Here is a 22,954-nt window from a genome sequence, read left to right on the forward strand (position 1 = left end):
CCCACAGTCACATCAGTCTCTATACAGAGGAGCTTACACTCTAATGTCCCCCCCACAGTCACATTACCTGCTGGACGCAGAGCTTCGTGACCCTCTGGACACTAGACATGTGCACCGGCAAACAAATGTTGAGTTTCATCTTGTTTTGATTCGGATTTTGTGTTATTTCGTTTTTCGGGATTTGGACAAATTTCGCTAGCGGTAGTCTGCACGAATGTTCATATCGTTCGTTTCATTGCAGCAAAGTGACATAAAATTGTTTTTTTTTTTTAATTGTCACTTTGCTGCAATGAAAATTTGTCCACAAACAGACTACCGCTAACGAATTTCGTCCGGAAAACTAATATTTCCAAAACGAATCGGACATGTCTACTGGACACAGGGCTTAGGGTTAGTTCACACCATAAGCAGTGCGCTCTGGTCCGATTCTGGCCAGAATGCACTGCCCGCATTGCGGCTGGCTCACTTTTTTGCCGGGCTGGAGGGGGCGCGGCGGGCCATTAAAGTGAATGGCACCGTAGCCACGCTCTCCGGCTGCAATGCGATCGCCCCCACGGGATCACAAGGCACATTGTAGCTGCAGTGCTTTCGGGCGCGGTGCGATAAAAATGCTGCAAGCACTATTTTGATCGCACCGCACCCGAACGCACTGCAGGCACAAAGGGCCTTGCGATCCCCTGCGGGCATCCCCTGATGCCATTCAATTGAGACTGTCTATGGTGGGCTCTGAAGGGGTCTCAGGTGGGCTGGTCAGGGCTGCATCCCCCTCCCTCCCAGCTCCTCTTACCTGCACACCATGTCTCCTCCAAACCCCCCCTCCCCCCCCCGGACTAACATGACGTCACCTCCGCCAGTCAGCCTTCAGACTTGTCTCGAAGCCGCTGGAGCGTCAATGCTGGGGCCCTGCGCTGCTGGGGCCCTGCGCTGCTGGGGCCCTGCGCTGCTAGGGCCAGGCCTCCGCTGCTGCGGGGGCCTGGCCGCCTCCTCGCCAGGGATAGGCACGGGCCAAGGCTGTGGCGGACATTTTCCCAAGTACAGCCCTTAGTGAAGGACAATCATTATACAGTGCATGTTTTGTATTCCTCTATAGCTGGTGGTATTCTGCCTTGCACTGTAAAATCATTATACAGCGCAATAATTTACAACCAGCTATAGAGAAATACAAAACATACTGGCGATACATTATACATACACTGTATAATGATTGCTGGGATTTGTATTCCTCTATAGCTGATTGATCATATACAGCGCAATATACCATCAGCTAAAGAGGAATACAACCAATAACTATCCAAGCAAAACAGTATTACAGCATGTGGGGGAAAAGTGCACGCAGTCTTACCTGCAAGCAACGTTACTTTCTTCCCCGAGATCTTCGTTCACCCACGCTGCAGTCTCCCTGCAACGACGTGATCGTTTTGGCGGCGGGAAGCGACGGGAGAGAGCTCAGAGCGGTGTCAGGCGAGGAGGCGGTGTGGTGTAAGGCATGAAGCGTGCGGCCTGTGTGGAGCCGGGAACAGGGTAACTAATCGAAAGCCAACTAATCAATGATGGAAAACGTTTTCCATCATCGATTTTAATTGACTTAGTCAATTAGTTGTTGCAGCTCTACAAATAAGTTTAAAATAACATTTATATGAAGACTGCTTGTGGTACCCGGTGTTGTGCTGTCCTCTGCAAACATCCCGCCCCGTGGGCCTCCAACAAGCATCTGGTGTCCAAGGCTCAGGGATTGTTCACACAGAAAGCGTGTGCGTTCCAGAGCAGTAGCTGCTGGAACGCACCGCGATCGCTAAGAAAACTTCTCCCCGCATTTTGGGGCGGGTGGGGGGCGTGGCAGAGCATTGAATTCAATGGCACCACTTCCACGCCCCCCGCCCACAGTGCAATCGAACGTGTGGCAAAACTTTTCCAGCGTTGTGTTCCACTGCAAACGCAAAGAATAGAGCAAGCCCTATTTTTTGCGTTTGCAGTGGAATCAAGCAGTTGGTGCCCATGGCTGAATAGGGGACCAATGCGGGACCCCAGCGTTGGGCCCCTATGAGCCTTGGGCACCAGTTGCTTGCTGCTGTCCTCTGCCAATGCCCATCTCCCCGGTGGGCCCCCCACCCCAGAGTCTGACACCAAGCTGCTGCTGTTCCCCCAGACGTCTCCTTACCTTTCCATTCCAGTGCAGTCCAGGACCAGCAGCTCAGCTCAGCTCTGCTCCTCTCCCGCCTTGCTCTGTGCTCGCACTGCTCGTACCCCAAGCTCCGCCCCCCAAAAACCTTTCCTGCATATGCAAAGCACAGGAAGGTACCAACTGAACAGGGAGCAGGGGATGACGGCGGCCCTGATTGAAAGTATTCATTTTCCACTAACAACAGTGCTCTACAGAGCTCTGATGGGCATGAAATCCAGGAGCTAGAGGTTTCTTAGAAAAACTTCTGTGCTGCCCTAGTGGGTGAGAGTGTTCCCTCAAAGATGGGAGCGAATGTGCATGTGTGAAATGAAGAGCCACAGGCGCTCAATGGCAAAAAAAACCCGGTTAATGCAACTTGTTTAAAGAAAAAAAATATGTGATTTATAAATCTGACAAGGTCCCTGGTGGGATTGTGGAGCAGCTCAGTCACTGAGTCAGTGGGGCTGGTAGTGGATTAGTCATATAGAACCACTCTGGAAGAGCACCGAGCTATTGTGTCCATTAAGGCAAAGGCTACATCCAGCTCTGCATCCAAAACATGCATTCTCTAGAACTTGTGCCAATGAGTCTCTTTACATGCTTAGCCAGAGGAACTTTTTGTTTAGTTTTGGAAGTAGTAAGAGAGGGTTATAACCCCTATTTGCTTTAGTTTAACATCTTTGTCCCATTAGGAAAATTTCCCTCCACTTCCTGTCCCTCCTTTCAAAGAGAGGGCAATCCCTGGTGGTCAGCAGGATCAAATTAACAAGTTTCCCCATTGGAAGATTTCCCATTTGTTCACATTCTGATGACAACCCAAAATTTGTGATTTTCTTTCAATTTCAGTGATAACAGTCACCAGGACAAATAGAGAGGGCAAATCTCCCTAACGGGAACACAGACAGCAATAAAAATCTGACATGTGTTCTACTCCCTCTACACGCTATCCAAAAGTTAAAAAAAAACAAAAACTTTTAGATTCAGTTTGCACTTTAAGTGTTAATTCGGGGGTTTCCTCTTTATGACAGATATGTGGGTAGAAATGTCAAATGTACAACCGCTGTATATTTCTGCGTCTCCTCCTGATGAAAAGGGCTGAATCTGATGTATACCATTAACTGGAACACAGACGGAGAAGACTGGGTCCGTTGGGCGCAAGGTTTATTAACGCTAATGAAAAAGGTATTGCAATGCACTGCTGGGTTGCATCCAGGTAATTTTGGGTATAGAGGAGCATTGTTAGACAGTTCTAAGAATTCAAATATGTCAGAGGTCTCTCCGTGTAACAGCGTGTGTCGGAAAGCATTTATGCTATTTAGGTCTAGGTAGGTGAACTGCTCTTTGTAGCAGGAGATAAACCTTTTAAAATGGAAGGGCCAATAAAAAAAAAAAGGCATATTTATTCCTCCATAACCCAGGAATAGGTATAAAAAAAAAGTACTGTACTGCAAAACAAGAAAGTGTGATTAAAGAGATCGGAGTCACTGACCCAAAAGTAAGTTTATTAGGTAAGCTGAATAAAGGCCCTGAAGCACAGTGATATTAAAAATACTAAATGTGGAGGCTGGGCAAGTTGTGCTAGAAAGGTTTGCACCGGGGCAGGGCCGATGCTAGGATTTTTGCCTAGACAGGCAAAAGTTGCATTTTTGCGCCCCCCCTCCCTCCCCCCTGTAGCGCTGGGCCTGCCAGAGGCGCCGCGTGTGTCGGGATCCTCTGGCAGTCACTGGCCAGCTAAATTAGGACCCCACCTGGAGCTCCTCCCACCGGACCAGCGCTGACTCTCCGCTGCTCTCCCTCACCGAAGGTAATTGGAAAAAAAAAACATAGCGCAAGCATCGGGGCATTTTGACAAGTACAAGTACTTGTCAAAATGCCCTGTTCTTTTCCGCCCTCACCCTGCAGCGCCCTCAGGCGGCCGCTTGCCTTGCGGTAGCGCCGGGCCTGACTGGGGGATGCTAACACCAAAGGATCCAAAGAGGGCAAAATCGATTTTTCCCAATTAATTAGTAAACCAGAGTAGGTTCCAAATTGTGAAATAAGGGTCATAAGGATAAAAAGGAGGTGGTATCAGACAGATTTAATAGAATGTCATCTGCGTAAAGTGTGATTTTGTCTTCATGTGGTCCCTGCCTGAAACCCACAATTTCCATTGATTGTCGAATAAGAGCAGCAAGGGGTTCTATTGCTATCACAAATAAGAGTGGAGATAGGGGGCAGCCCTGTGTGAAGGAGGAGAACAAGGAACCACGGGATTAGCATATAGTAGTTGAACCCATTTTCTAAAAGTCTCCTTGAAACAAAATCTCTCCATGACCGCCCGGATATATTCCCATTCTACACTATCAAATGTCTTCATGGCATCTAAAGCCAACAACGCTGGGTTCCCTGGGATACCTGAAGGTTTGAAAAAGGTCCTCCTAAGATTCGTAGCAATGGAGAGGTTAGGCATGAAACCCGTCTGATCAGGAATAAATTCATAATGACTAGTATAGAATAGAAGAGATCACCTTATTGAGCCAAGACCTTAGTGGGAATCTTATTGTCTGTGGAGAATAGAGAAATGGGACAAAAGGATTCAGGCAACAGGGGTCTTTATCTTTCGAAGGGATCACCACTATAGCACCAGTGACCATAATAGGGGTGAGTCTGAATATTTTAAAAAAATAGAATTCTTTTGTCCCCTAGTCAGAGCAAATGCAGACCTTCATTTAGTCATTTGCCAGGTCCCTCCACATTCCACAAAACAGAGATCTGCTATCTGGCCTGTGATCTTTTATTGCCCCCCAGCAGAAGTGAGACCCAAAACTCTCTAAGCCTTTTATAGCTGTCCCTAATTAAAGGCATGTCACCAGGCACTCATCTATGACCAGTTAATATAAACAAGCAGGGTCCAGGTGACCCCGCATTCACCCAAAAGTCATAAACCTGAGTTACAAAATCAGCTACATTTCATAATTTGGAATTGGGCAGGGATAGCATAAAATAAAGGTTATCCTCCCCCTGCTTTCCATCCCAAGCCCTGCCACAGGGGCCGGCTCCGGGACCCCCCTAAAAGGGCTTATAAAATATGCTGTCTAAGCCACAAGAGATGGCTCTTGTTTAAAACATCAAGGAAGGAACTAAGAAGTCTTAACATCACAGAAGAGTTCCCCTTTAATCTCTGGACATCATCTGCTGAAAGCTTGCATGAAGAAGAGCCCTTCAGACTTCTCCTTTGCTTATACAACTCTGAACTCTGTCAGAACTCCTAATTCCAGGACTGTTGAGTATTCACCTTTACTTCCTTTTATTTTACGGTTGTATCTATATTGTCTCTTTTTATGAATATCTTTTTCTATATATTTTCTGCACCGTTTCTTTTATTAAACGACGATCTTAAACATCGTTAAGCTTATCTATATGCTCTAAATATGAACTTAAAGTATCCTTGCCTCTGTGAAGAGCGCTACTGTATAGTGAATCCTGTCATATTCCTGTCTGAGAGGAAAGCGATATCGTAGGCATTGTTTTAAATTGTCGCAGCATTTGCTGGGCAAAGTCTGTGTTTCTGTTAAAAACACATGGTGCCGTGGGGCGTGGCCTGGACGTTATGGAGGAAAGCTGCACCTAAACAGCGCTCCGACTTCACCATCTGCATCCGCACCCATCCGACAGACCACACAACTGCGCCGACAATGGCGAGTAAAAGGAGGACCTCCTCGAGGCACCAGAACACCCCCAGACAACAAAGGGGAGCACTGGACCTGTTTCTCCGTGATCGGAGATTGAACGACCGGGCCGTATCCACCATCGTTGACCTCGCCGGCTCGCCTAGAGGTATGCCTTGTCCCACCCCGATCCCTTTGGTGTTTGAAGAGGGGGGCCCATCACAATCGGGCAGATCCCCGAGAGCCGGGCTATCAGATGGGGGAGCATCAGAGGGAGAGGACACAGACTGGGACCTGCAGGCTGTGCTCAGATCCCTGCCCACTAAAGCACACCTGCAGGAGTTTGTCTCCCACGTTGAGGGGCTACACAAGCAGGCCCTTACAGACATCAATGCTGACACCGCTCACTTAGGGCAGAGGGTGGAGAAGCTTGAAATGCAATATACAGAGGCCCTAGATAAAATCTTTAAGCAGGACTCTATCATTGCAGATTTATCAAACCAATTAGACAACTTTGAAAATAGAAGCCGTCGCTCTAATATGCGATTGCGGGGATTGCTGGAGGCAACTAGGCCCCAGGACCTCCTGCCCACAGTGACGGGTATCTTCAATCAGATCATGGATAGGTCTGTCTCCACGCACATTGAAATAGACCGAGTCCACAGAGCCCTATGTTCGCCAAACCAAGATCCGGACAAACCCAGGGACGTTATCTGTAAACTACATAAATACTCTGAGAAGGAATCCATTATGCACCGCATGCGTTCCCGCTCTCATGTAGACTTTGATGGGGCGAAGGTGTCCGTTTCCAGACCTCTCAAGATGTACCTTAGCCATGAGAAGATCCCTGCGTCCCCTGCTGGACTCACTTGTGTCCGCCAATGTCACTTACAGGTGGGGATACCCCTTTAGCTTGAGTGCCAAAAAGAATGGGAAGACGGCGATCTTGCCCGACAGAGGTGACGTGTCCAAATTTCTACACCAGCTGGAGTTGCCGCAGACGGACCTCCCTGCCTGGCGCCAAGAAGATGATGACATCCCACTGCCTCCGAGACCCCCTCCCTGACGGAGAGTCGGCTCCCGACCCCCCCATACTCCAAGAGCGCTACCCGGGGCTCCGGAACGCTCCATTGGATCTCAGGGACGAGCACCCCCATTGGCTGATGAAGGACCCTTCTCCCCGGAGTGATTGCCCTAGCAACCCGCACCTTTTTACCAACTCAACGTACACGATCGTTGTCGGATGGCTTAACACCCTCTTCTCGGACGTAGCTGATGCCACTATTTTTCTGTCTTGTTCATTACTTTTTTGCAGAGGGGCCTACCCCCTGGGGACGCGGCCGCCGTGGTGTCCTACTTTGTTCCTCCAGTAGGACTGTTCTCAATTTTGAGACCTGTCAGTTTTCTGACGAGAGTGTCTTAGAGGGGGGCCCTCTCAACTGTCAACCGATGCGAGGGGGGGCCACTCTCTCGGAGAGTAACTTTAGTACTTAATGTTGTTTTGAATTGGTTTTCTTGTTTTTGTCTCCCTTGTATTTTGTTAGATCCGTGTCTGCAGGTCAACTGGGTATCTGCACGCCTCGCTCTGCTCCACCTCCTCCACCGCACCTCAACTCCGCCACTGAGAAGGGATGTCCTTGAACTGGAGAGAGTCCAGCGGAGGGGAACAACACTAATTAGGGGAATGGAGGACCAGAGCTATGAGACAAGGCTTCTGACCTTGAACATGTTTACGCTGGAATTAAGGAGATTAAGAGGGGATATGATTTTCATGTACAAGATGTTCAATGGTGACAGCAACATTGGCAACAAACTGTTTGAGATTAACTCCATTACAAAGACTAGAGGACACCACCTAAAGTTGGTGGAGAAAAAATTCAAGCACAATGGGCGAAGAGGGTTCTTTACAGTAAGAGCGGTCAAGGTCTGGAACTCACTGCCATCGGCAGTGATTTCAGCCAAGGGTGTAGATTTGTTCAAGAAACGTTTGGACACTTTCTTGAGGGACCGTAATATCCAGGGATACCAGTATCCCTAAGAATGAGATGATGCGTGGACCTATATGGGTTGGACTTGATGGACGTATGTCTTTATTCAACCCCAAATACTATGTAACTATGTAACTATGTAATTAAACGGCTGACTGGGAGCTTTACATTCAAGCGATCAGGCGTCTCCAGAGACATCCGATCGCTTGTATTAGCAGCCACCACTGTCACTGCCGTTGCTGGTCCCGAGCTCTATTGTGTCCGGTGCGGCCGGGACTGGCACAGCTGCTCTGTGACAGGAGGCACAGCTGCTCTGTGGCAGGAGGCAGAAGCTCGGTACACGATCTCCCTCTGATCTCTTCTGCGGTCCCCGAATGCAGGAAGTGATGTATATTACATCACTTCCGCATTCTGCTGTCACTCTCCAGCTTCAGAAACTGGGAAGAAGCTGGTGAAGCAGATCTCTGCTTCATCAGCTTCTCTGGGGGTCCCTAGGTGACATTAGGGGTCTTGGAGACACCTGATGTCTCCATAAAGAGGACCTGTCATGTAAACTGGCTATCACATGGCGGGCTTCTTAGCCCCCTATGTGAAAGCAATAAAGTGTAAGAAAAAATCAAATAAATTATAGAAGCATAAAAAAAGTTAAAAAAACACAAATGTTTAAGTCCCCCACCCCCCACATACACACGCAAACATGCGTCGGGTGCGCCTACGTGTGAAAACGACGATTGCACCTATTGTGCCACACATGTTACATATCACCGCGAACGTCAGAGAGTGAGAGCAATAATTTTATAGCCAATAATCACTGATAACACTAAACTGATGAGTGGTAAAAGCGTTTAAAGTGTCGCCTATGGCCAATTTTCGGTGTGGTAGTTTTTTTGCGATTTTTGCAGGCACGCGCAATTTTAAGGCTTGACATGTTTGGTGTCTATTTACCCGACGTGACCCCATCTTTTATATTTTACCAAAAATATGGGTAAGAATAAATGTTTTTAACATAACATTTCCCCCACGAAATTTACGGTGCTTTTTTCATTATATAGTAAAAAATAACCTCGCCCCCCAGTGGTGATTATATACCACCAAAAGAAAGCACCATCTGTCCCTAAAATTTTTTAACATAAATTGCAAGGCTATAGTTCGGTCATGCTGACTGGTGAAATGTTTGCGGGCGGTGAACATGAGGCAGGGAGGAGGTGCGGCGTGTGGAGCGTGGATGCGGGCGGGTCTGGCAGCGTAAGCCTCAGGCGGGTGGGGAGGAGGTGTGGCGCGCAGCACGTGTGGAGCCGTGAACAGGGCCAACCAATCGGAAGCCGATTAATCAAGGATTGAAAAAGTTGACAAACGATTATGTCGATTAGTTGTTGCAGCCCTAGCTTGTGCATGGGCGGACCACAAGGGGGCCCCATAATCTTGTCAGGGGGGCTCCATGTGTTGTCAGTCCACCCCTGGCTGGGCCTCAGCATTGCCGATTCTGAGGTTTCAGAGGAGGCTGGGGCCCCAGTAGCGCCGCAGGTGTTCTGATCTCGGACCTGCCGAAAGTGACATCACGTCACTTCCGGCCAGTCTGGCGGCAGAGGAGGCCAGGCACCAGCAGCAGGTATGAAGAGCTGGGAGGGAGATGCAGCCCCAACCAGCCCACCCGAGACCCCTGCAGAGCCCACCATAGAGAGTCTCAGATGGGCTGTGCAGCATGTATGGTGTGCTCTGCAGGGTCACTTTCAGGTGGGCTGTGCGGGGTCTCAGGTGGGTCCTGTGTCCAGCGCGTTACTAAGCCCAGAGTCCAGCGCGTTACTAAGCCCAGAGTCCAGCGCGTTACTAAGCCCAGAGTCCAGCGCGTTACGAAGCCCAGAGTCCAGCGCGTTACGAAGCCCAGAGTCCAGCGCGTTACGAAGCCCAGAGTCCAGCGCGTTACGAAGCCCAGAGTCCAGCGCGTTACGAAGCCCAGAGTCCAGCGCGTTACGAAGCCCAGAGTCCAGCGCGTTACGAAGCCCACAGTCCAGCGTATAAATATATTGCTGGGATTTGTAGTCCCCCTACAAGCGGTGCCATTCTGCATTAGAGTTTAAGCTCCTCTGTACAGGGAATGATGTGACTGGCTCAGTGTTCTCTGTACAGCACTGCGGTATATGTAATAGCTATATAAATGTATAATAATAATAGTATGTAGCTGTGGGGAGACAGAGTGTAAACTGTGTAAGTGGCGTCAAAATATCTGATGGCTGCCCTGGTCTTGGTATAGAGGTAAGTTGTCATTTACCAGCTTCTTCCATAAAAGCAACTCTGGCGGAGCAGGCTTTTTCCAGCACATGGCAATGACCTTGCGGGCATAAAACAAGGTCAGGCCTACCAGCGTTCGTTCAGACTTGGTCGGAGCTACATCCTCCACCAGGCCCAGAAGGCACACTTTCGGTGATGGGGTTAGAGGTAGAGAGGTGACCCTCGAGATGTAGTCTGCTATGGAATACCAGTAGGAGGTAATGAGGGAGCATTCCCAAAATACGTGAAAGAAGTTACCCTCCGGGCATGTGCATTTCCAACAGGATGGAGAGATGGATGTATTAATTTTATGTAGGCGGTGAGGGGTGAAGTAAGCTCTATGGAGGATCTTGAAATGAACCATTCTTTCTCGTACTGCAACTAATTGTTTAAAAGGTGTATCCCAGATCTCCTCCCAATCCTCATCATCCAGGCCGGGGATGTCCTCCCTCCACTTAGATTGTAATGTTAGCAGAGTGGAGGAAGTCAGTGTCTGTAGTGTACTATAGAAACATGAGGCAGGCTTCAATAGCCTCTCTGTCCGTGCAAGAGATTCCAGTTGAGTCATTCCTAGATGAGTCCTACCCCCCGGAAACTGAGACCTGAAGGCATGGGAGAGCTGTAAATAGCGGACAAAGCATTTCGGAGGGACAGGGTGTCTTGCAGCCAGATCAGCAAATGGTATTATGGAATTGGCATCAAAAATATCTGATATTATTTTGATGTCGCGCTTTGCTCAAAAAGAGGGATTAGGGAGTGTGTAGAAGTGGGGCAATTGAGGGTTATTCCACAATTAAGTTTCCAGGGAAATATGCAGGGCGTCTCTCGAACACCAGGATAACCCAGTGCGCCAGACTTTGATGGTAGTGTGCATAGAGGGGGTGAGGGGCTCGCGGTCCTCTATAGAGTAGACTAGTTAGTGCCTCAACTGAGTTCAAGATGGCAGCCTATAACATGACAGAGGAGTTGTTGACATCCGCCGAGAGCCACCAGTTGGCCCTGACCATTTGGGTAGCAAGGCAATATTTATAAAAGTCCGGGAGCGCTAGACCACCCTGGATAGTGGGGCGCATTAAGGTCGTAAGTTTATATCTCTGAGGCTGGGAACCCCATAAGAAGGAGGAGACTAATTGATTTATTTGATGAAAATAGGATTTAGTAATCAATATAGGGGAGTTATGAAAGATATATGTCAATTGGGTAATATCTTCATTTTCACTAGGTTGATTCTACCCAGCAGGGTAGAAAGGTAAGTTTGCCCATGCCTTCAGTCGCTGCCTCATATCGCTCAAAATTCGAAGTATGTTCAATGTGAGGTATTCCTGAGGCGATCCGGAGATTACCACCCCCAGATATTTGAATGAGTCCACCCAGGATAGTTGAGTAACCGTCCTGGGTACAGACCTAGTGTGAGCATCAATGGGGAACAGTATGGACTTCTGCCGATTAACCTTTAGACCCGATACAGCGGAGAATGTATTCAGTACTTCCAGGGCACCCTGCTATGAGGGTCGCGGATCATTGACGAATAAGAGCAGGTCGTCTGCATATAGCGCCACCATCTCCTCCAACCAGCCAACCTAATATAGGGAGATATCCGTAGAGCTTCAGTTTGGGTTCCATGGCCAGGGCGAAGAGAGTGGTCAACCGCGGACAACCCTGCCGAGTACCCCCACAGATAGGAAAGGGTTCAGACAGGTTATTACCCAACTTTATAGAGGCCACAGGGCTATGGTACAGCAGTTTAATCCAGCGAGTAAACTCCAAGGGAAATCCCATTTTGTCCAGTATAGCCCACAAGTTTATAAAAAAACATTTCAAAATTTACGGTACTTTTTTAAAATTATATAGTAAAAAATAAAACCCCCAGTGGTGATTATATACCACCAAAAGAAAGCTCTATTTGTTCCCAAAAAAATGTTAACATAAATTGCAAGTCTATAGTCTGGTCATGCTGACTGGTGAGAGACCCTAACATTTTTCAAGCCCTGATCATACCACAGATTTCACCTTCCTGGTGGTTGATTTCTTGAAGAAAGAAGATTTATCTGCCGTAATCACTGTAGTCTATTCATTTTGGACACGAGTTGGTACACACCAGGGGAAGATGCCCATTTCTTGAGGAACTGCACTTCGAAGGAGTAGTGAAATGAGAAGCATTTAGCCAAGACAAATGCCCAAGCAGGATGCTCCCTTTCCTTATATATGAGGTTGCCAAATAGGATGATAAGAAATATCTTGGTAAAGCATTTAGGCTTGTTACATAGTTACATAGTATTTGAGGTTGAATAAAGACATTAGTCCATCAAGTCATGTGAATACCAAACGGATAAAGCCCCTCCAAATCAACCAGTCATATGTGAACCCATGGTTGATCAGCCATATGTAAAGCTCCCGTCCCCTGTGAAATATCACGCAGGCAGCTCTAAGAACCAGAATAGGACTGTCACAGCCGATCCAGCACATAGCAGGGATCTGCATGTTCTCAATAGCTGAGCTGGGGAAATATCAAGATTTATGGTATCCAGCCTATCCTAGCCAAGCTTGAAGAAAATGAAAAATGAAAAAAAAAAAAAAAAAAGAAGAAGGACTATACCCTGCAAAAGAAAGTGAAGTAACATTCCCAGCAAGGAGCTTAAGCTCTCACTACTAGAAACTAGGCAAAAACTGAGCTGCCTCTAGCAGATAGGAGGTTTGGCCACCAGCAGTGGCAGCCTATGGTCAAGATCTTCTCTATGTCTAATGAAAAGAAGAGAAAGTAAATGTTTGTTTGTAGGTGCAGGGGTGTGGAATTCCTATCGCCCGACGCCCGGGACATGCAGTTTCGGGCGCCGGGCAAGTAGTTTTAAAGTACATTCAGCCCGGCTCCGGACAAGCAGAGCTGAATGTACATTGTGGAGCCGCCGGCGCTCGTTATCGCTGATCAGACCACTTGTATTAATTTGACCAGCGGCGATCGTTTCTGCCCGCACCCCCCGCCGTAGTTTTCGGGGTCGCCCGCTCTCCCGGGGGACACCGAAAACGAAGGCACAACGGCTCAGCCATAGAGCCCATAGAGCAGACGAAAAACGTCTGCTCTACGGGCTCTCTGAGACCGTGGCGCTGTAATAACAGCGCCACCTGTCTCGGCTGTCAGGAACTACACAGAAAAGCTGTTCTGTGTTGGAGGGCGGGTTCCATAAAGAGAACCTGTCACCTCCAAAACTATCACATAAGGGATTTTAATCTCCTATGTAATAGGAAGAACATTAAGGGGAAAAAGTAAATAAATAAAAAGTTAAAGAAAATTAAAAAAGTTAAAAAAATAAAATATATAAAGGATTTAAAAAATGACAAAGTAAAAAATATAAAATAAATAAAAATGAAACTTTGCTGCCCCCCTCCATCTGCATGCAAATAAACACATGCGTAGGAACTGCTGCGGTTATAGGACCGGCTGGGGTTCTCCATTTTCAGTACAGGGCACTGCCCTTTGGACTGTCGTCCGCACCAAGGATTTTTACCAAGGTGCTGGCAGAAGCCCTTGCCCCCCTGAGGGCGAGAGGAGTAGGGGTTGTTCCGTATTTGGACGACCTTTTATTTTTTGCCCCCTCAGGGAACCTCCTCCGGCTGAAATTGGAACTCGCCATCTGCCACCTGGAGAGTTTGTGGTGGCTACTGAACAGGGAGAAGGCCCAGCGGGTCCCTTCACAGACTGTGAAATATTTGGGGTACTGGATAGACACCCGCAACTGGCTGATTTCTCTCCCTCAGGAGAAGGTCTCCCTTCTGGGTGCAGAAGCAGCAAACTTTTATCTAGCGAAGGAGGCATCCTGCAAATCAATCATGAGCGTTCTGGGGCTGATGACATCTGGGCTCAACGGCACTCCAGGCCTTTTCAAAACTTGCTCTCGAGTCAGTGGTGAGGAGAATCAGAAGGTCAGGACAGGGGGTTGGTACCAACAGACCCCGTCAGACAATCCTTGCTTTGGTGGACAGCCAGTCAAAACCTTGGGGGAGGCAGGTTGTGGAATCAGCCGGAACCTCTAGGGGGTCACTACGGACGCTAGCACGTGGGGGTGGCGAGCCCACCTTCAGGATCTCATGTGCCAAGGGTCGTGGGATCATGTCTGGCGGCACAGGTCTTCAAACATGAGGGAATTGAAGGCCGTGGGCCTTGCCCTCTTGCATTTTCAACATCAGCTAGCAGGGACTCACATTTTAATAGTGTCAGACAACACCACAACAGTAGCGTACATAAACTGGCAAGGGGGCACGAGGTCACGAACTCTGATGTCCTTAGACACAATCCTCTCCTGGGCAGAGACAAAGCTCCTGTCCTTGAGGGCGGTCAATTTGAAAGGAAGTTTGAATGGTCTAGTGCAGCGGTAAGCAACCTTGGCCCTCCAGCTGTTGTGGAACTACAAGTTCCATGATGCATTGCAAGATTTTGACAGCCACAGGCATGACTCCCAGAGACCCAGGCATTATGAAATTTGAAGTTTTACCAAAAACTGGAGAGCTGGAGGTTGCCTACCCATGGTCTAGCGGATTCCCTCAGCAGGAGGGAAGTGAGGAGTACGGAATGGTCACTAGACTCACAAACCTTCCAGTGGATAGTCAGGACTTTGGGGGGTACCGCAAGTGGACCTTTTTGCTTCAGCAGCAAACAAAAAGGTGGAAGTTATTCTCCCTCACACGGAACGACGGAGGTTTCCAAAGGTTATTCGGAAGCTAGAGAGGGAAGAGACAGCAATAGTGTTGATCACCACATTCTGGCAGAAGAGGCTTTGGTTCACGGCAGTGCTGGATTTGAGCAGGGACACCCCTTTGCCTCTTCCATTGAAGGAGGATCGTTTGATGCAGGGTTTGGTGCGTCACCCACAGGTACAAGCACTGCATCTAACGGCCTAGTTACTGAGAGGGACATCTTAGTGGGTAAGTAAGGGTCTCTCTGAGAAGGTAGTGTCCACTATCCTTTGCAGCAGGAAAGCCTCCACGTCAGCTATCTACCAGAAGGTGTGGAAGGTTTTTTCCGCTTGGTGGAGTGAAAGGGGAGTCGCCACTAATGGGATGGTGGCACAGGTTTTAGAATTTTTACAAGACGGATTAGATAGGAACCTTGCTTGCAGCACCCTGAAGGAACAGGTGTCAGCACTATCCAATTTTTTAGATGCAAGGCTTGCAGAGGTGCCCCTCGTGAGAAGATTTTTAAGATCGACTGGGAGATTGAGGCCCCCAAAAGGTTAAATGTTTTCCCCGATGGGACCTGTCCGCAGAACTTCAGGAGTTCCTCGGAACACCTTTTCGAGCCGATCATGGACTGTTCTATCAGGGCACTTACTTTGAAAGTAGCGCTTCTGGTGGCCCTTGTATCTGCCAGGAGAGTAAGTGAGATTCACGCTTTTTCTATGCAGCAGCCCTATTGCACGATGTTTTCGGGCAGGATTGTGCTGTGACCTCATCCAGCCTTCTTACTGAAGGTGGCCTCTACATTTCATAGGGGTTAAAATTCAAAGTAAGTAAGCCACACTTTTAGAGAAAATCATTTAATTAAAAAAAAACAAAACAAACAGACCGTCCAAACCCGACGAAAACTCTCCGCAAAATGACATTCCTTACTCGAAAGTAAACAGATGGGTGGAGCGAGGCGTGACGTCACGACTCGCTCTGCCCATTTGACATTCTCAGCTGTCAAATACCACATAGCATTTGGGAGCTCCCGAATGCCATTTGGGTCTGTGAGCCGAGGTGTCATAATAATTTTTATATGACACCTCGGCTCACAGAGCTGCATGGCATTCGGGAACTCATGCTTTTTTTTTTTCCTCTTCTCCAGACTAAAAAAAAAAATGTCACTTTGCTGCAACAAAATTACTTCCAACAAACAACATTTCGTACATACTACCACTAACAAATTTTGTCCGAATCCAAAACAAATTGACTTTTGGACACGAAAAACAAAATAACGCAGTCCAAATGAACACCAAAATAAATGAATAACAAAATAAGTCCAAATGAAAACCACATTTTTTTTGCCGTGCACGTGTCTAGTATCCTCTATATCAGTGGTTCTCAACCTGTGTAACCTCAGGACCCACATTTGTCCTTGGTCATCATGTCGTGACCCAAGTCGCACCACACTGCAACGCATGGCATTGCGGTACCGAGCGTCCGGTGCTGGCGAACTGTGGGATAGCAATGCAACACACCTCCCACACCAGAATGCACGGTAAGTGCGATTCTGTTGTGAGGTGCGTTAATCTCACAGGACTGTGCGATTAACGCACTGTACTAGTGTGAACGGGTCCTCAAAAACACTGACAGACACACAAGCATAGACGCAATCTCATATTCACAGACACTCACCCACACATACACACTACAAAAACATTTTTTTTTTTTTTTTAAGATCCACCCAGTCTCCCTATCTTACGAGAACTGGAGTGGATCCTCAGCGTAGGATCCAGTGTGAGATTCTGTGCTGTGACGGAGCTCCATCCATACGTGTATTTCTTGTACAACTCCCTCATGTGCCCTGTAGAGGTGCTGGGAGCCAGAATATGACATAATTCTGGTCCAGGCACCTCTACAGGGCAGGTGATGGAGCTGTAAGCAATGCAAGTATGGATATATGGAGCTCCCTCGCGGCAGAACCCCACCCCAAGCCGACACTCTGCACCGGGCAGCATATTTTGAATGGCTGCTTGGTGTGAGAACTGACAGTGCTGCACTAGGGGGAATGCTGAGGAGCCTCTCACCTAGAAAAGTGGAAGGCATGCGGTGACCCACTGAACACAGGGTCGTGACCCACTTTTGAGGCACAACGGGTAGCTCATTACTTGATAAGCCAGCTCTTAAGAGCTTGCACAAGAATTCACTCTGCAGAAAAGTCACTTCTTTTCCCTTAGCATTTACAAATATTGCTGTATATGTTCTTCCTTCCTTGACTTTGTCTAGCTCACACTTACTCAGTATGAACAGTAACATGTAAAATAGTTTTGCTTAAAGCAATCTCTTCGGGGGAAGAGGGTCTTGGTTGGTCGAGATTAGACCTTATTGCTACCATTTCACAGACGGGTAGTCCTAATTCTCTCTCCCAGCATCTTTCAAAAGTTGGAAGATCCTTCCAACGAAAAAGGACATCATTGTTGCCAGTATTCCAGAATTAAAGTTTTTGTTTCAGCTCATGCCTGAAATGTGGCTGCTATGCTGAGGAAACACATCAAGGTTACTTTTCCTTTAGGTCGATCTGTTCATCTTTCTGGTGGTTTTAGAAAGTGGCTCTCTGCGTGCACTAGGTCACATGCATTGTGCCTGGTCAAGCAGATGGAGCCACAGATTAATCTCTGGGTTTGCTCTTCCAAAGGTCGTCATCCTTAGTGGTGTACCTCCAGAGATATTCTAGAAGGCAGTAACCGGATCCGTGTTCCTGTCCCATTACGGGGTATATCCAGGAGTCTTGTTCATGGTGAAGTTTGGTTCTGAATGTGTTTAACAGTGGTACAAATAAATATCTCAGCATTACCCTCCCTGGTTGTGTGATCATTATATCCCATTCATATGCTGCCATGTGGGTGTCAGGAGAACTGAAAATTGTATACTTACCTTTCGGTAATTTTCCTTTCCTGACTCCAATACATAGCAGCATACGGGAGGCATCAGCATACCAAGACATTTTGTACAATTTTATACTCCCAACTTTGTGGGAACAGATTGGGGATGGCCCCTCCCTGTTCCAACATGACTGCACACCAGTGCACAAAGCAAGGTCCATAAAGACATGGATGAGCGAGTTTGGGGTGGAGGAACTTGACTGGCTTCCACAGTCCTGACCTCAACACAGAACACCTTTGGGATGAATTAGAGCGGAGACTGCGAGCCTAGCCTTTTCGTCCAACATCGGTGCCTGACGTCACAAATGCGCCTCTGGAATAATGGTCAAACATTCCCATAGACACACTCCTAAACCTTGTGGACAGTCTTCCCAGAAGAGTTGAAGATGTTATAGCTGCAAATGGTGGGCCAACTCAATATTGAACCCTTCGGACTAAGACTGGGATGCCATTAAAGTTCACATGCGTGTAAAGGCAGGCGTCCCAATACTTTTGGCAATATAGTGTGTGCGTGATATATATACACACACACACACAGAGTGGCCAGATTATTATGACCACCTGATGTTTGTAGGCAAATTAGCTATAATTTTGCGCTGAAGTTGCTAGAGGGCCAGACCATTATAAATAGGGAAACAGGTTGTTTACCATGATAGTAGAAGTGATTTTTTTCTGAAGATATGGGTTGCATTTAAAAGGGTAATAAAAAATCCCACCTTTTGTAACATGGAGAAATTGCACAGATCAGTATTAAACACAGGAATACAGTTCTGCAAATACATACTATAGATAAAATGTGCCAACATGGTCTGACATTTCCTAGATTTTTGCCACTGCTGTCAGTATTTCAAGGTATCATACGTACCATGTATCTTATCAACATTCTTGGACTGCGACCTGCCTTTTTCTTGCATAGACTCAACTCTTGCCATTGCCGCTGAAGCAGCAGCTATCTGGGCCTCTTTTGGAGATGGTCTTGGAGGCCTTGGTTGCTCTTTAGATACAATGTCAGGACTTCCCCTTAAGAAAGAAAAAGGAAAAATGGACAATGAATAAAGGAATAACTGTACTACAGAATGTAAAATGCCCTCAGCATATTATATTTAACCAAGGAATCCTGTAAAATCAAAACGGCCGCTTTTATACAACATAAGTTTATATTGCCTATGCATTGACATAAAAAAAAAAAACACTAAAAGCCCACTACTGTTTTGGGGAGTTTAACTTCAATTCTTAAGAATCAAACATCTCCAGTCAGACTGCCTATACATTGTTCATTATATTTATGCTTTCCTAATAAGGACTGACATCAGCATTGCACCAGTCTGATCTCCTTGTTCTGTCCTTTGTTTTACTGGATCGTTTAATTTTAAAATGGATATTTCACTACAGATTTTTCAGTGCAAAAAGGCAATAATGGGTGATACAACATGGAACCTTTGGGTATATGCTCCTGTCTGTAGGAGATTAAACACAAGGCAAATTGTGAACATGCTTAACCTCCCTGGTGGTCTGATTATGCAGGATTTTAGCATCCCAAAGCTGTACATTGTTTTTCATGGCAATTTGTTGTTTTATATTGTAGGCCTGCAATTCTTAGTAAATCTTAGGAATAACTCACCTAAATCTGTCCAAACAAGAGTCCAGTAGACATCCCGGATATGATAAAGTTTGAAACACGAAATCATACATTATAATAAATAATTATAAAAAAATTATAATATAATAAAAAAAATGGTCCAGTAAATGGGAATTCTGGGGGCGCTGCCTGATTCGTACCACAGTCAATAGAGTACCAAGTTAGCACATAACTGAGCTCCGTCGCAGAATTGTCACTGTTGTCACTTTCAGTGTCTGATGATGAATTTCCCAACGAATCGCTATCGCTCAATTCTGCAAGTGATTCTAATTTACTATCGCTGTTTTCTACCTGGTCTAAAACCGCTTTTGACCTAAAGGGACGCTTTTTGGATGCCATTGACGTTCTCAAGTTTCCAGGCAGAAAGAACAGTAAAAGTGCAGGCAGGGCACTCGACAAAGCTCTAGGGACAAAATTGAAGTTAAATGGTTTGATACATAAATGTAATCATAGCAGATTACATTGTATTGTGTGTATTCTGTGCATATTGCATGTTTTCACCTTTGAATTTCCTGCCGGCTCCACCCCCCGCTGTGACGCCGAAAACAATACTAAAAGTCAGATGCCGGCATCGGCCGGCCGCGTACACCGCGGGCTAGTAGGGACAAGGTAAGTGACACTTTTGTGCACTCCCGAGTGTGGCTCGGGGTTACCGCTATTGGTACTGAAACTTAACCCCGAGCCACACTCGGGAATACCGCCATGGAGGTTAAGGAATAGCAATAGCAGGATAAAAAATGTAAGAATCATAATATTAAAAACCCATAAAAACAACACATTTCCTTATTATTTACTATACAACAATAATTGTAGTTATTACAGTACATTTCACTTTCACATAAATGCCTGAGAGCATGTCACTCAAATCTGGTAAATGAGCAGCAACAGGAAATAAGGCTGGAAAATAATGTGGCAAATACAGTAAGAGATGATTGCACTAGAGATGGTGGATATTTCCTATGGGGACCCTATGGAGTAATGAGAAAAAAAAAAGTGTCTGTCTTTGGAAAGACAATCAAGGTAGATAGATATATTCTGAATGCCAGTGCCACATAAAGTATAGTGAATGAAGAAAAAACATTTTTAAGATATATGTAGTACATATATACAGTACACATTCCCAATACACTGCCGGCAATAGATTCACAATTATCCCCTGCTAATATTAATGGGTTAAATGATTCGTAGTACAACTACATGTTATGTACTATAGATCATTTAACCCATTCATGTTACCCGAGGATAATTGTAAATCTATTGTTGCAGTGTACTCTATATGTAGTATGTAGTACATGTACGTTACACACATCCACTACACTGTTGCAATAGGTTTACAATTATCCCCTGGTAACATGAATAGGTTAAAAGATTTATAGTACATAATATGTAGTTGTACTATGGATCATTTAACCTATTCATGTTAGCAGGGGATAATTGTAACTCTATTACTGCAGTGTACTGGACGTGTGTGCTGTATATGTACTATGGATCATGATTTAACCTATTCATGTTAGCAGGGCAGAATTGTGAGCGCCTCCCACAAGCTGAGCACCGAGACGCAATGCAGCGCTCCTGCCCAGCGACGACTACAAGAGGCACCACGTGAGGCAACAGGGATCGGAGTGAAACTGTTAGTGAGGGAAGCTGGGACGGGGCTGGCTGTAAATTTATTGCTATAGTGTACTTGACGTGTGTAATGTACACTGAGTGGCCAGATTATTATGACCACCTGATGTTTGTAGGCAAATTAGCTATAATTTCGTGCTGAAGTTGCTAGAGGGCCAGACCATTATAAATAGGGAAGCAGGTTGTTTACCACGACAGTAGAAGTGATTTTTTTCTGAAGATATGGGTAAACAACGCGATTTAACAGCCTGTGAACGTAGGATGATTGTTGGCGCTCAAGCCATGGAGCGAGTATCAGCAAAACACGTTCAAGAGCAGCTGTTGTTAAAGTGTTTAAAGACTGGACTGTCAGCCGAAAATCTGAGTCTGAACGTGCGAATTGTGGCCGTCAGCGACAAGTCAATGTTAGGGCAGAACGGAGAGTGGCAAGACTGGTACAAGACAACAGAAGGGCAACAGTGCAGTGTCAGATTCCTCGCATCACCTTTCAACATCACGTGGAGTCACGAGGCAGCCCAACTAAGTCATCTTGTGGAGTCATCTCGTGGCCCAACGAAGTACTGATGGGGTGGTCATAATAATCTGTCCACTTGGTGTATATGTAGTATATATATATACAGCACACACCTCCACTACACTCCAGCAATAGATTTACAAGTCTCCCCTGCTAACATGAATAGGTTAAATCATGATCCATAGTACATAACATGTAGTTGTACTTTGGATCATTTAAACAGTTAGTGTTAGTGAATAGAGAGTGCAGCTAGTGTTAGTGGAAAGGGAGTGCGGTTAGTGTTAGTTTATGGTCCTGCTCAACATATTTTGCGGTTCTCCGTACAGTTACGGCGGGGAACTTTAAAAAACAAATTACAAGTACATTGCTATGAAGCTTTTTTTATCTTTTATTCTGCGGTCATGTGACTGCACGGCCTCCTTCATTCACTTCTTTCCCATAGCAGGTGGTGTCAGTACAGCACACAGACGACATTGTATGATGTCACAAACCAGAAATAGGTTCCTTGTCTGTGCGCTGCATTCCACAGGCTGCATCTACAACAGAGCAGGGCTGGGCTGAGGGTTTAGCACAACACTGACTGGGAATTACAGGTTCGCTGTGCATTAGCATGGCATCCTGTATCTCCTAGTAGGGAATCCAGGGACACATATATCCGAGTCCGAGCTTGCCATGGTCAGTATGAAAAAGGAACCAAAAGGAACCTGCTATTACTATTTTAAATAGTAATAGCAGGCTGGCTATTACACCCGCCAACAGGGCGCGCGCCCCCAAACCGGTACCCTCAGATGGCTGCCTATGCAGCCTTAGGCTAGCGCTGTCCCTGGCCACATTGCCCAATCTACCCCAAATCCTGGAGGCATTTTTTCCACAAGGAGCAGACAGGGCCGGCCTTTGGGGTGTTTGAGCTGTGCGGCTGCACAGGGCGCCAGGCGGCCGACAGAGCTCGTCCCCGGGGTAGCTACAGCCTGCAGCTTCTTGCCTTCTCACCGCTCGGCCAATCCGACATGATAGCGCCGGGGAGGGGTGCAGTAGGGAGCGCTGTCATGACGGATGGCCGATCAGTGAGGAAGAGAGAAACCGCAGCTTTCAGGATGGCCGAGCGGCGAGTAGATCGGCGCCGCTGTCATCCTGTCAGTTTCAGGATGACAGTGGCTCTGTGCGTAGCAGAACAGAGGATCAGTAAGTATCATTGATATTTACAGATCGTCCATGTGCAGCACAAACACTGGGCTCTCCACTTTCTCCGTGGATCTGCTTGGCCCACTTTTTCCGAACTCACCTCGCATCCTGCTTTGACAACATTGGGCTTTTGAAAACTATGCCAAATTAGCACACTACCCATCCTCACTGCCATCTCTGATTCTATTCTGTAGGCCATTGTCTCCTTTTGAACGGGAATTTTTTATGGCGGGCACCTTAGCTAAAACATTCCTGCTTTGTTACAAATTGCTTTTTCTCCTAGACCTTGATCAACTTCTACCTTTCCTTGAGAGGTGGGAGAGAGCCCTGGCGG

At 46.8% G+C, this 22,954-nt stretch overlaps 1 protein-coding gene across 1 annotated transcript in view; it reads right to left on the reverse strand.

Moving 5' to 3' along the window:
* LOC108791661 (UBX domain-containing protein 6-like) overlaps positions 1–22,447 on the reverse strand; it is a 71,102-nt gene extending 48,655 nt beyond the window's left edge. The window contains exons 1-3 of the mRNA XM_018562202.1: positions 22,429–22,447; positions 18,525–18,728; positions 15,903–15,906 (exon numbers count right to left, since the gene is read on the reverse strand). Coding sequence (XP_018417704.1) covers positions 15,903–15,906; positions 18,525–18,728; positions 22,429–22,447 — 227 coding nt within the window. The remainder of the gene's footprint in view (positions 1–15,902; positions 15,907–18,524; positions 18,729–22,428) is intronic.
* Positions 22,448–22,954: the final 507 nt, after the last annotated feature.

Source organism: Nanorana parkeri, unplaced genomic scaffold (assembly GCF_000935625.1).
Source record: "Nanorana parkeri isolate BGI_ZX_2015 unplaced genomic scaffold, ASM93562v1 scaffold565, whole genome shotgun sequence".
NCBI classification, from domain to species: domain Eukaryota; kingdom Metazoa; phylum Chordata; class Amphibia; order Anura; family Dicroglossidae; genus Nanorana; species Nanorana parkeri.